Here is a 14,294-nt window from a genome sequence, read left to right as displayed (position 1 = left end):
CCAAATTGATTCTATCCCCTCTTTTATCATACACTTTAGTGGTCAGCCACCGTTTGAAAGTGTACAGAATTGTGAGTTAGTAGTCGATAGCTTTTTTTCGTTAAGTTCAAACCACCAAGATTATTCTATGAAGTTGGTGTTTTTTATCCAACATCTCTGAACACGCTCTTACAACTATCGTCACTTCTTCCTGTTCTGTTGATTCACGGCAACGCCATCTTTCTTTTCGTCAATTGAATCCCGTGTGTAGGTGGGAGCTGTCGCGTCTACTATATTTGTAGATAAGCGGACTTTTAAAGCCGTGTCGGACATATATAAACTAAATTAGATATCTTTGGTAAGTACTTCATTCTGTGTTTCTTTTCTTTGTTATTGTTTTCATGAAATACTCAAAAAATATCGTGATGAAATTGGACTGCTGAAATGACATAGCCTCAGAAAAATTTCAAGGGCTTCTCACCCTTTGAAGTCGACCCCACGTCAAAATCATGACAGAAGTTCAAGTCGTTTCACTCGATTCAGTGTTTTTCCATTTGTCATAGTGTATGATACTTGTGTATCTTAAAAAGTTGTTTAGTTTGTATCATCTGTGATGTGTGTGTGTGTGTGTACGTGATGCCATTGGTAGGCTTTCCTGAGATAACCGGTTTAATCATTCACGTGCGCATACAAATGATCATCGTTACGCATTGTTATTGAAATAAGAGTTAAAAGCGTCATTTTCTGTGTCTTTGTCTCAACAGGCCAGCTGATTGTGTTACTGTTGACCGTTTTGTTCGCGAAGGACTTTATTTCAAACATTTTCCCGTTCTGAAGTGTACCTTCCAAACTAGCGCTGAACGAAAATCAGATGTCCAGGAAGGCGCCATCTTGGATTTTGTTACTCAATCGTCACATTGCGGAAGAGGATTCAGATCCAACGCTTCCGGAAAGTTTTTAATTTTTTTTGAAATCGAGAGTTTCGAAGTCACAATTGACTTGCATTCAGACAAAGAACAACTGCTGTCGTATATTTGGAAGGACAGTGACTAATAATTCAGAAGAACACTTTTGTTTATTGGAACTTGGTTGAAGAACATTATTCAAAATGCCGATCAGACGTCAACTTAAAAATGTCGTGAACAACTATTCGGATTCACAGGTGAAGGTGAGAGAGGCCACCTCCAACGACCCATGGGGACCATCAAGTTCTTTGATGACAGAAATTGCAGACTTCACCTACAATGTTGTTGCTTTCTCAGAAATAATGGCCATGATATGGAAGCGCTTAAATGATCATGGTAAAAATTGGCGACATGTGTACAAGTCACTGGTAGTTCTTGAGTACATTATAAAAACCGGTTCAGAACGTGTGGCCCAACAGTGCAAGGAAAACATCTTTGCCATACAAACCCTGAAAGATTTCCAGTTCATTGATCGTGATGGAAAAGACCAAGGAGTGAATGTGCGAGAGAAATCCAAAATGCTTGTGTCGTTGTTGAAAGATGACGAAAGGCTGAAACAAGAGAGAGCCAGAGCTTTGAAAGCAAAAGAAAGATTTGCCCAGGCATCATCGGGTATTGGAAGTGACAGTCAGTATGGTGGTAGTGGTGGTAGTGGTAGTGGTGGTGGCAGTGGCAGCAGCAAGACGGAAACCGACGACAAAGACCCCACAGGTGGTACACAAACTGATAATGCAGAATCATCCACATTTCCATCTTCTTCATCCCCAGCAAGTGGAGGTATTTGTTACGTTCTCTTGTCCCACCCCTCCCTCACTCAAAGAAAAACAATCAATATCTCCAGATTTTTTGAAGTCAAAAATTTATTTTTTGGTGCTTGAAGGTGAGCAAGCAACCTTAACAATGATAACTAGCATGTGCATGCCTGTACTCATTTTGCCATCAGCCATAACCATCACTTGCCATGTCAAACCTCACTGTCCTGAAGGTAGTTTCCAAAGTTTTATCAGTTCATGTTGGTAGAGTACATTATTATGGATAGTAGTCATAGTGTATAGATGACCTTTGCCCCTTTCCAACAAGGTGAAGAATTGCATGACTATTGTTAATTTTGTCAGACCATTATTAATACCCATTAGAATTGCAAGTAGTTGGTAGAAATTATTTCTGTGGGATAAGGTGTAAAGGGAAACATGTTGTACGATGTGTGTAGCTTCCTTCCAGTTCCTGTAGACCTTCTTCCTCTGCCGTTATCACCCTGTGTTGTAGTGTAGCTTTGTTACGTAATACAAATAGTTGTACTGCATGACTAGATAAGTATTGATCAACATATGGTTAAGACTGTTTCTATCATGATCAGCAGTTATTTCATCTTGTTATGAATTCAAGAATCCTGTCAAAACAACTACAGAGTTCACGACATTTCTTTAGCTTTTTGGCAACATTGTTAGAAATTACACAATAATGTTATTGCATGTAGTAAAAAACCAGATAGATTTATCAAGTCAAAAGTTTGGTATTGTTGAGAAATGCATTGAAAGCAAGCTTTAATTTTCTGTTTTCTTTACAATCAATCAAACAAATTGGGTTTTGACATTCTGTTGCCATGGCTACCAACAATATTATTTGTAAGGCTTTTTCTACCTGGTTAGTAATGCAGTTTGTGCTGTACAGTTTTTGCAAAAATGAGTGTTTTTCTCCAATATACAAGCAACATTCTATCAGATGTGTTTTGTTTGGTGAAAGCTGAGGTCATTAGCAGAAAATTAAATTTCATATTTAACAAGATGTAAAATTAAACAAAACCAGGTAAATTTTGTTGTCATGGGTTAACTACAGGAAAAATAGTCTTTCCCTTATTTGGCAAATTTGGCAGAGGAAGCCCTATCTTTCAAAAGTGAATAATTAGAATGTAGAAAAGGGCTGTAAACATACAGCATACACTTCAACAGTAAAAGATACAATATAATGTTTGTGAAGGACAAGTCACATGTACATATCATGTACTGTAACGTTACACTTTACCAACAAAATCATGGGGAAATATTTGTACCATCGGCCTCCTGTTTCACTATTATGCATGAATAGATGAAGATTTATTGGTGTTTAGTCATAGTGGTCTGATGACTCAGTGTGTTGCTAATTATAATAAGTGCAATAGTTGTGAATAATATCATGTTTGCACATGTACTCACGATTTATGCAGTAAATGTCACCATGAGATGGTATCATTATCTTCATTCTGGTAAACTTGAATATCAATGGGTTCAGTTCATTTGTAAAAGGGACACAATTAACATGTTACCATGGAAATTTCTTTTCAATGACATAATTCATTTTCTAAATAATCACCTTTAAAAGAAACAACAGTAATTACATGTAATATGCCATCTCAACCTCGTCATAATCGTTTCAATTTTTCATAATCCAAAGCAGAACTATCAGACATCCGTTGAACTCTTGTCAGTGATCAACACACACATGTTCAACATTCATCCATCCACATATCGTAGTAGTGCAGGCACCATCACATGCACTGTATGTGTTTGAAAACACAACCAAACAAAACAAACCCAAGCTTGCAAACACTTTTACTTTGTGTAACAGTGATGCTGCTCAGTGTGCCCTTGTAGCCAGTGAGTTGTGTTAACCTGCATGTCTATCTATGCAAGTATGCCACAAAAATAACAGCTAGTGAATACATGGCAGTGATAATAAGTACACATGCATATTCTTCTCACTTTTCTATTCTGAGAAATAAGAAATGAAAAAACAAGATATTGAAATGAAATGTGCTTACAAATTGATGTTATGTGCATAGGAAATGTAGTGATCGTATTAGCACTGTTACTAAGTTTGTACAATTTCTAAGTTCAGTCACAATGGTGAAAAATTACAAATTTCAAGAATTGTTGTGGCACTTACTTATAAGTTTATAGGCTTATATCATTTCCACCACATGGGATGATCTTATACATATGACTAAATTCACCAGTACTTATTTGTGGTTCAGAATTTCTGTGACGATCAGTGATATGCCATGAATTACGATGATAAAAGATACTCTGGGTAGGCATGTTATAATGTCTACCATAAGAATCCAATTATCAAGTAAAGGAGGGAATTTCCCTCATGGGGACACTGCACTTGCTCTTCCTCAAACTTGATTTGCATGGTGGACAACAGCATGATAACTTTACTAAAGCATTCCCTGTGAGACTAAATCATAATGCCATTTTTGTCAGGCTACTGAAGAGGGCACACTGATATCACTGAGTGTCGAAATTATGTGATTTGAATTTTATGGTTTGCATGATGAGGGAGATATGACAAGAGAGCCTAACGTAATTTTTTACCTCCTTTCTTTTTTCTTCTTGCTTGTGCACGCCCTACATCATGGTGAGGCTTTTTTATTTCTACAGCTTCACTTTCTTGTCTGTGCAGCTAGCGCAGTGTCTGGTATGATGTCAAGTTACATAATGCTTTCTTAGCCAATGATCACATTCTGTATACTTAGTTCAAAAACAAGTAACTTGTGTGTATTCTAGAATCATCTGACTTGATTTGTATGTTTATGTGTGTAATGTTTGTCTGGCCGTTCAAGCTGAAATGTGTCATTTTCTCACTGTTATCTGTGATCTCTGTGAATATTTTATCTATGCATTGTAATATGTTGTGTACATTACCCTAATTCCAAACATAGATAAATAATCCACATTATAGATATGCAGTATTTATATTCAGTACTGACCTAATCACAATTTGATACCCTGGTATATTCAACTACTTCATTCAAATCTCTTATATAATTTGAATGTTATTTTGTGCTACCTACAAAGTCCTGAATTGTCTGACGTTTGTAATTTGCGAGGGCAAAATCATTCTTCATTGCCTCATTAATATGCAGGTTCCAAATCAATTAAAAGCTTGGAGATGGAGGTATAGTCCATATGCCTCCAGACTATTGTGAGATAAAAGAAATTTTTTTTAAAGGGTTTTGTCTGACGGCATGATATATTTAATAGGTCAACCAGATAATGAAGCTAACTTGCAGATACTACTAGGATGAAATGCAAATATTGTCAACAGGCAAAGATCAACCAAAATCTTTAATTCTTGTTTATAACAGAGTAAACATTGAAAGTAGTTTTGCCTAAAAATGATCTTGTAATTAATACATACAGTGATCCAAGTATATTGAAACACTTTCATAACAATTTCCCTCAGGTTTACACAAGAAATTTAATTATATTTTCTGTATATGAAGTGATCAAATTTCTAAACAAGTTAAAGGGGACTACCACTCCAGGAAATGAAGCCGTTTTCATAAACTATGGGTTCTGGAGAGTCATTTCATGATTTTACATCACCTACAATTACTTGTGATATCAGAGAAACATCAAGTTGATCTTGTGCATTTATAGGGTATCTTTGCCGTGGGACATTGCATCATGGGAGTCAGCAGAAATAATGCATTCAAGTTGCACACTGAATATTCATGAGAGATTTTTAACACTGAAGGATATAGTTATTTTGGACTCATGAATATTCAGTGTGCAACTTGAATACATTATTTCTGCTGACTCCCATGATGCAATAACCTATGGCAAAGATACCCTATAAAATCACAAGATCAACTTGATATTTCTCGTAAGTCACAGGTAATTGTAGGTGACGTAACATCTTGAAATGTCTCTCCAGAAATCATAGTTTATAAAAAATATCACTATTTCCTGGAGTGGCATTCCCCCTTTAACATTCTTTCCCATACTATGAGATTTGCTTCAGAGAATCGATACACATATTACTAGCAAAATCAGAAGTGTAGATATCCTCTTGTATGTTTATTTATCACTGACAAAATTATTCCATTATGATCAAGCAAAATCTTTTGATACCAATCTTTACAGTGAGTATCTATGTGACTCGTATGACAAGCATACTGTCACAGCATATAAACCTATATTACAACCTTAGTGTTGTATTGAATGCACAGAGTAAGCTGACACCCTAATAAATCAAAACACAACAGGAATCAGGTGTAGTATCTTGCACTCTGGCCATGACCTGTGCCTTACATGTAAGTCAATATGTCATAATGTATCATGAATTACAAAAGTAAAATGTCATAATCTAGACTTGCATAGCATCTTGCAAACTGAAATTAATAATGTCCTGAGTAGCAATAATGTCCTGATTAGAACTAACATTGTACAGGTCTAGGTAGAAGTCCATATTCTTTTTTTTTTGAAATCTTCATATAAAAAGTGCAGAACTTAACTATTGCATTGTAACATCTTATATGTCAGTGTATGCAACACATAGATGGTCCCTGTACATAAATCCCAGTTTTGTCATATATGATATAGGTTCTACCTGTTTACCATTAGTATTGAGAAGTCTTCTTTTTATACATTGGATGTTTATTTTCACAAGAGAGTATATAGACCAGTTTCTTGTTGTAAGGCCATAGTAAACATAGAGGATGTCTAATTCCCCTGAAATAGTACTTTTGATATTTACAAACTAAATTTGATGTCAGTTTGTTCATACAGTACATAATTGTCATTTACATGTTGCTAGAGGCTGGTCATAAATTACAAGACTTGGTGCCTAGCTAGTCTTATTATGGAAGAACTGTCTGCAAATGTTAAAAAAGGGCCAGAATGTTCTTGAAATACAACTTTGTTGAGATGTATTTATGAATATAAAATTATTAGTTATCGAACCTTAGTGATAGACAAATACAAATGTAGGAGTTGTGTAGGTATTTACGTCGTACATGTAATTTAATTACAACGTCAGTTCCATTTGAATTTCTCTTTGTGAGTTTGAACGCAGTGTTGAGAATGCTGCTACAAGTTACACAGTCAAGGTCTGATGAATAACAGAATAGGTTCTAATTTGGGAGGGGTCATACCTTGTAAATGTCAAATCTATGCAGGCATGCCAATTAGCTTTTACTTAGAACAAAAACACTATCAACAACATTTCCATAATTTATTAGTTACATAACTTACATCCATGGTTGCCTGTATTTATGTATCTTCAGCTTCACTAGCTGCCCCCCCCCCCCACACACACACACAGTTCAACTGAAACTTGATAGAGAATGATCTAATCAACAAATATGTCAACACTGCTTTTCTCCATGTAATGTAAGCTTGCAAATATACAGCCATGACGTCTCCATGTTGTATGCAATGTCTCTGTATGTTTACAATTTCTAATTTCAGGCACACACATCACATCTGTGGCTGTTTTTACAGCAAATACCTGTGATAAGCTTATAGCTTACATATATATGTACAGAGATGGACCCCTGGGTAATAAATGCTGTTGGACAAATTTTACAGCTTCTGCACTGTACTGGCTACATATCGTACACAACTTCACGTACATTGTATATGTTTGCAATTTCCACTTTCAGGCACAGATGATGTGAAATATCCATGTAGGGTATATGACAAAGTTGGACCACATAACTGGGCAATAACAATGCTGTACTGTACAGTAGCATAGTGTCTAGTCATGTGGGGATTTTCAGCTCTCCCCTAGGCTTTCCCCTACTTACCTAGCATTGTGCTAAAGGTTTAATGTGTATTCAAACCTAAAATTTCTTGCAGCAGTGGCGTTCAGCCTCGTTTAGAGACGTGTATACCATCTTGTCCATGATGAAACCTATCCAACCCTCTGAGTTGGTTCTAATCACGTGGTGAAACTATTGACATAATTTCACAGTGAGAAAAATTCAAACCCCAATAAGAAATTGTACCTGCTCTCTGGCCAAAGCTTCATTAAGTCAAAGACCGCTGGCAAATGCTAGGTGGGTAGAGCAAAGGTAAGAGCCAAAAATCGCCAGGTGACTGGACTCTAGGCTAACTGTACTGTAGCTTTAAGATTTGATGTTTGGAGACTTTGTCATGATTATTGTTGTGTGTGTGATTCCCTGCCTTAGAACATTGTCACCGTGCCATGTTACCCATCCTATCTGATTACAGATCCTCCTGTACCAACAGAAATGGAGCAAGCTCGTCCCCAAACCAGTGGAGAGGAAGAGTTACAGTTGCAGCTAGCACTAGCTATGAGTAAAGAAGAAGCTGATGAAGCAGAGAGACAAAAACGTAGTGATGATGTGCGATTGCAGATGGCACTAAATGAAAGCATGGACAAGCCAGAGGTTAGTTATACAAACATGGCACAGTTGCATACTGATTATCTCAACTTCTGTTTTCCATTCTTTGCAATGAATTTAAGAGATGACCCTCTTCCTTCATGATTTTGAAATTGGCCGGGTACAAGTTTTTCAAGAGCGGAATCCCCCCCCCCCCCCTTTTTGTAGTAAGTATGTAAAGTATATAATGCATTAATGTTAATATTGTATGTGTTTATCAGAATATCAACAGTCTTATAGATGTATATTTGCAAGATGCATTGTAACTTTATTTTTTGCCCAATTACACACGTTTGTAGGTACAAGCAGCAAGTGCAGGTACAGGAGGAGTTGGACCCTCCCTTTTAGAATTGAATGAACCTGTACCTTTGCCAACTGCAGACCCATGGGCATCTGAACCAGTTATCCAAGAAGCACCGGTCGCTGATGCATGGGGAGCCCCAGCTGTAGCCCCAGTTGTAGCCCCAGCTGCAGATCCATGGGGAAGCCAACCTGCTACACAATCAAGACCAGCTCCTCCACAACCAAGCGATCCATGGTCATCACCAGCTTCAAGTCAGCCTGTTGTTCCTCCCAGTGATCCTTGGGGTTCCTCACCTCCCCCACCAGCATCTAGTGACCTATGGGATGCACCAGTCACATCAACAAACATGGCCACAACACAGGCATCACCATGGGGAGACCCAACCATAGATCAAGATGATGATTTTGATTCTCTGCGCACTGGTACTGGAAATGGAGATATTGGAGCAGCCTCCTCAGCAATGCCTCCTAATAACTATCCATTCGACCTTAGTGGTATGAATGCTGCATTGTCGCCAATGTCACTAGAAGACAAAAAGAAGTCTGCATCAGATTTCCTAGGGGAGAATTCCAGCTTGGTGAATTTAGACTCACTCATAGGCCCAACCCCACAGCAACAGGTCCAACAGAGTTCAACCAATCCATTTGCAGTTAACACAACCTCCAAGGCAACCAATCCATTCCAGCAGCAGTCAGCAGCATCGCCCACTCTCAACCAAATGAGAGCGCCCCCAACGATGGTTATGCAGACCACAAACAATAATGCCATGGGAAGCACAGGAATGGGTATGCTCCCACAACCCCTTCTCCCAGCTTCTGAAGCTCCACCACCTCAACAACAACAACAATCAACAAACCCATTTCTCTTATAAGTTAAACAAAACAACAACATTTTATAGATGAGAGAGAGAAAAATAAAAGGAAAAATTATATACTTATTATTGCTAAGTATAACCTCAAAATACTATTACTAGAATTAATTAGGTGCTAGCATAAATGCTTAAGGCCAGGGGGAAGCCTTTTTCGGCAGATATAATGAAATGAGAATGCATAGGGAATTGCACACTATTATTACAAAAGTTACATTCTGAACTTATGAGAAAACAAGTGATATTTTAGCCAAAAAATCTATTTCTTTAGCTTTGAATTGTATTGTATATCTATCATATATAGCGTACTCCAAGCATAGCTGAATGAATATGGAGTTGAATGGAACTGAATATATATTAGATTCTGTGTAAACGTTTGAATTACTAAGTACTTAATACTTACTAAAGAAAGCAAGTCAAGGTAAGATAATTCAACTTTGTAGATATCATAACAGGTCTATTATTTCAAATACTCAAATTCTTCCAAATATTTTATAGCTTCTCTTTGAATTTCAATGAACTTGACCTAACAAGCAGACAATTGCCCTTTGTTCAGGCAGCAATAATTTCCGTGGTTGCGTGAATCTTTTATTCACGCTAGCTTTAGGGGAGTGATGGTGATGGTAGTGTGTTTTGGTGACTGTGATAACGTCATTACTAGAATGGAGAGATGCCCTGTGATAACTACTGTGTAGCAACAGTCATGTCAAAATTCGTAAGTGAGATATGGCACAGTTCAAGGTAGCTTGTTAAGCTGATGTTTTTCAAACGTTTGCTTTCACAAGAATGATGTTCTCAGACAGGGAGGGCCCTTTAATTCTTCCCTAGAAAAGTGTCCTGGGAAACGTGTGTATTGTTATGTATTGTTGTGTATTGTTATCACCTTTGCAGTTCACACCTGTGTGATGGCCAGGAGACCTGTATTGCATTTCTAAATAAACCATGTGTATAGATATGACGTTCATGCTGTGATTTAGTTCTATGTTAATTAGGTCGTGTGAAGTGTGACTGAAGATACAAATTCAGAGTTACTCCTGTCAGATAAATACCTAAATATGTAGTGTTCTACATATACACAAGGTTTAACACAGTTTAACTGGACTTGATAACTAGGTAAACATCCCAGTATGAATTTAATACATTATGTAAAATGTTAATGTGGTGCCACTTCATGCGTAACTTGTCTGTACTAGGGCTATCTGTATTTATCAACTTTCCAGCAATTAATTCATATGTAGTCTTATTAGAGGATATTACTTTTTAACACATTATTTTCTTAAAACGGAACTTTACAGTAAACAGCCCCCTCTCGTGACAGAAATGAGAGATGTGGAATTTTTAAATGAAATGTGAAATCATGGAATGTTGATTTCACACTATCAGGTATGTAGACTGAAAGATTAGCTGTTGTGGACACAAGGGGAAGGGATGGGGAGTCACCCAAGTGGCATAATTTAAATTCTAACAGGTATTCTGTGTGTTAGATTTCTAGTTTCTTGGTGAAGATTAGAACAAAATTGCCAAGCCAACCCTTTACACTACCTTAACATTTAATTTGAAGAGGGAACTATTTATAAGAAGGTTCATTAGTGAAAGATTTAGGTCAGCTAGTAACTTTCTTTTCATTTTGAAATTTTACAAATATATCAGTGTACAAACAATAGAGAGAAGTGATTTATCCCCAGTTTCGAATGAAAACAGAAACCGTGGTAATAGAAGAGTTTGCACTTCTAGACTACTCTCAAAGCTCATGCTAGCCACCCTGTACAGTCTATAAACATCACAGATGAAGTCATAATGAGAAGTCTTGTGTGCACTGTGTGTGTACAGTTTATAATTTATGGTCATGATTTGATAAATATCCTAATGTGATTTACCATATATATATAGATATATATCTACAGTTGTCATATTGATGACAGAGAACATAATGTGTACGTCATTCAATGATATGGTCAAGTTCTATACTAACCCCAGGTACCAAGAAAAGTCATTCAGAACTCGCCTCTGATGAAATATACGACCAAATCAACAGATAATGAACAATGATTAATTGACCAGTTCATACTTAGCCACTGTTTTAAAGTTCTTGGAAGATTTTTAAAAGCCTTCACATTAAACAGAATGGAAATACTTGCCTAATTTCCATTCATGCTGACCATGGTACTTGTCAACAAAGATTTTCTTTTTTCTCCTCGGATTTACTTATTGTAGTAAACCATTTTATAGTTTAGGCAGAATGTATAGAATTGACCAATTCATTTACCTTTTAGTTAACGAGCTAATCACTTCCAGTGCACATATTTGTATGTGCTCGATTCGGGGAAATGCGGGTCCACCATGTAAAGGAATAAAAATAAAATTTTATACCAGCTGTGATGTACGTCTTACTCATTCATTCACTCAAAATACAGCCTTTCATAGTTAACCAGGAACAGATAGGGTAGACAAACAAAAAGTCTTGGTAATGCAAATAATTTTCTCTGATTTGTGATTAGTTCGTAAACATTTATGTGTAGATAAATGAATGACACTAGGTCCAAAGTTTACACCTAATAAAGGCAGACTGATTGAATTCAGTGTATTCAAAGAATCTATCAGAATTAACACCTGAAAGAACTTTTTTTAACCTGTTGACCTCAAAAGATTTGTGCTAACAAGTGTAGAAGTGTAATGTGTGTAACCATACTTGGAAATGTATTTATTTCATTATTAGCGATGATATTAAACTGTCATGTGGATTCTTTTTTATTTGGTTATTGTCATGTGACTTGCTATATTTGGCAGACATGTCTCCATAGTGATTTGAGATCCATGCTGTCACAACAACTTTTGTCTAGTTATTGCTGTACTCGGATTGGTTGAATATGTAAAAAAAGACCATGTCATGTGATTGACCATATTTGGCAAGTAGAAATACATTTGTGCTCGTATTTGTATTTGTATGATGGTGAAAAATTGATTGATAAACCAGTGTGTGTGTGCTGATACTTTTCACTTTTAAATGATACAATCTATTAGAAAGTGTAGTATTTCTGTTGTGTCGTTTATTAAAAACATCAAGTTGACAGATTACCGGTAGCACAAGTATTTGATGATGATGATTGCTAGGATTCATGGCAGGATATGTTCTCTGTACAGACAGCTTTTGTAGATGTGTCAGTGCAAAAAGAGTCTCAACAGGGACTGCCTGTAAAAATGCGTTCAAATAAAACACACACAATTGTGCATTACTGGTATTTAGGTATTCCAGTGGCACAACAAAGTATAAAGTGGCAACCAGCTATAGTTTGTTAACGAGCAAGAAAATGACATTAACCATTGTACAACAAGTACTGGCCACCCTGGAGCTGTAAATGCTACAGCCATGTAAACGGAAGAAAAAATTAAGCTGGCTTGAGACATTGAAGTGTGTTATAATGACACTGAAATAAAGCTAGGAGATCCAAAGACTAAGATAAATGCCATTGTGTGGTTCACACACACACTGAGGGGGTTCTGACATGGTATATCTTTCAAGACTAAAAGACTCCGGTCGTGTTGTGTTTTATAACATTTCACCATCTTCTCAAGACTGCACACTCACACACTACCATATCGTCAAAGAAGTGGATACAACAGGGAATAGAAAGTTAAAGAAAAATCTGAAGAGAAAACTTTAGTATTTAGTGATGTACAACTTATTTTAACATGCCCAAAAATTAAGCATGGCACTATTGTCAGTGTAAAGTGATTTGTGCATGAGACATAGGAGTTAAAAAGATGTTCTGCTACAATATTGATATATATCTTGGAGGGCTGGCAAATGTGTATGCTATTTATCAAGACATGAACTCTAGTAGCACTTGAAGAAGTCCTTTTTAGACTAGACAAATTTGTACAGATAGTGGCTTTAATCAGGTCACATTTATAAGAGTGTAGACATTTTGTGTTTACACTACATAGCTACAGTATTAGATGTGCTTATATGCAGACTTGCGTGTTTTATTCGAGAGAACATAGCATGCCAAGTCGTCCAAGATATCAGATATGTTATCAAAATTATTAAAATTATTATTAAGGTTTGCTAAAATCACAGCATTTGAGATAGTGCTGAAAACCAGCATAAGGAGTCAATTTTTTTTTTTTCAATGAATGAATGAATGATTGTTGGAGGAGGAATGAAAATTAAGGCAGCATTTATTTGTGTTTAGTACAACAATTGGTGTTTAACTTGATTTATGAAATGATATGAAATTGTGAGATTTACTTGGAAGAGTGATAAGTTTGTATTGCATATATGTAACAATGTGGTCAAATAAAATAAAGTGACACAAATATGTAACACAAAAATGACAAATTTATGGTTTTCATTTGAGTATGTGAGTGAATGGAATGATATTCAAATTCATAATCTAAGGAACCGTAGTCATCGAATCCAAATCTCTACAATCGGGTATTAACTTTGTAGCCATTTTTGAAAGGGTGGGTGTTTGCACTTTTCAAAATGATGAGTGACAGAAGTATCATTACTGCAAAGACACTTCTGCAGAGTGGTGTTTTATTGGGAGGGGGGGGGGGGGATGAGGGATGAAATGTTGGTTATGACTGCAAGTTTGAAGCCAGTTTTGAAAGAAGCATGTTGGGGGGAAATAGGAAGTGAAATACAGGCCACAGATGCTAATCACATGGCAGTACAAGAAACAGTTGGAAAAGTACATATGCGAGATGTTTCTTATTTGTATGTATACTACAATATTCCATGGTTCTTGCCCTCATTTCTGGTCATGAAAGGTGCTACTTGTTATCAAACTATACAATCGTTTATTTATCTGATAATCAGAGTATTGGCACGTGTACAAATTAGTGACAACCAAGGTCAGTGTAAGATTGTAACTATACACGCCATAGTATAGTATTCTTGTTATGGATGGCAACATATTTCAATCATTGATGAGTCCCAACAAAACGTACCTAGAGCTGCATTGATGGTGGAAGTTATTCACTAGTACAAAAGTTCTCTATTAA

The 14,294-nt window shown here is 36.5% G+C and overlaps 1 protein-coding gene across 4 annotated transcripts; it reads left to right on the top strand.

Moving 5' to 3' along the window:
* The first annotated feature begins 17 nt into the window (after positions 1–17).
* Positions 18–13,594, top strand: LOC144435739 (epsin-2-like). Of its 4 annotated transcripts, none has more exons than XM_078124352.1 (4): positions 18–337; positions 744–1,655; positions 7,961–8,121; positions 8,415–13,594. In XM_078124352.1, the coding sequence occupies exons 2-4, from the start codon at positions 1,088–1,090 to the stop codon at positions 9,288–9,290; spliced, it is 1,605 nt and encodes a 534-aa protein (XP_077980478.1). In that variant the 5' UTR covers positions 18–337; positions 744–1,087; the 3' UTR covers positions 9,291–13,594. The 4 variants fall into 4 exon arrangements, with proteins under 4 accessions (XP_077980478.1, XP_077980477.1, XP_077980476.1 ...); XM_078124351.1 differs by having other exon boundaries at positions 7,943–8,121; XM_078124350.1 differs by having other exon boundaries at positions 744–1,721.
* Positions 13,595–14,294: the final 700 nt, after the last annotated feature.

The sequence above is a fragment of the Glandiceps talaboti genome, chromosome 5 (genome assembly GCF_964340395.1).
Source record: "Glandiceps talaboti chromosome 5, keGlaTala1.1, whole genome shotgun sequence".
In the NCBI taxonomy this organism is placed as follows: domain Eukaryota; kingdom Metazoa; phylum Hemichordata; class Enteropneusta; family Spengelidae; genus Glandiceps; species Glandiceps talaboti.
This window is presented reverse-complemented; position numbering and strand designations above follow the sequence as displayed.

Excerpts from the sequence above, each read along its gene's own strand:
- LOC144435739 (XM_078124349.1), top strand. The coding sequence starts at position 1,088 with ATGCCGATCAGACGTCAACTTAAAAATGTCGTGAACAACTATTCGGAT. Across the intron at positions 1,722-7,942 it reads TTCATCCCCAGCAAGTGGAG|ATCCTCCTGTACCAACAGAA; the intron begins GTATTTGTTACG and ends ATCTGATTACAG. Across the intron at positions 8,122-8,414 it reads AAAGCATGGACAAGCCAGAG|GTACAAGCAGCAAGTGCAGG; the intron begins GTTAGTTATACA and ends ACACGTTTGTAG.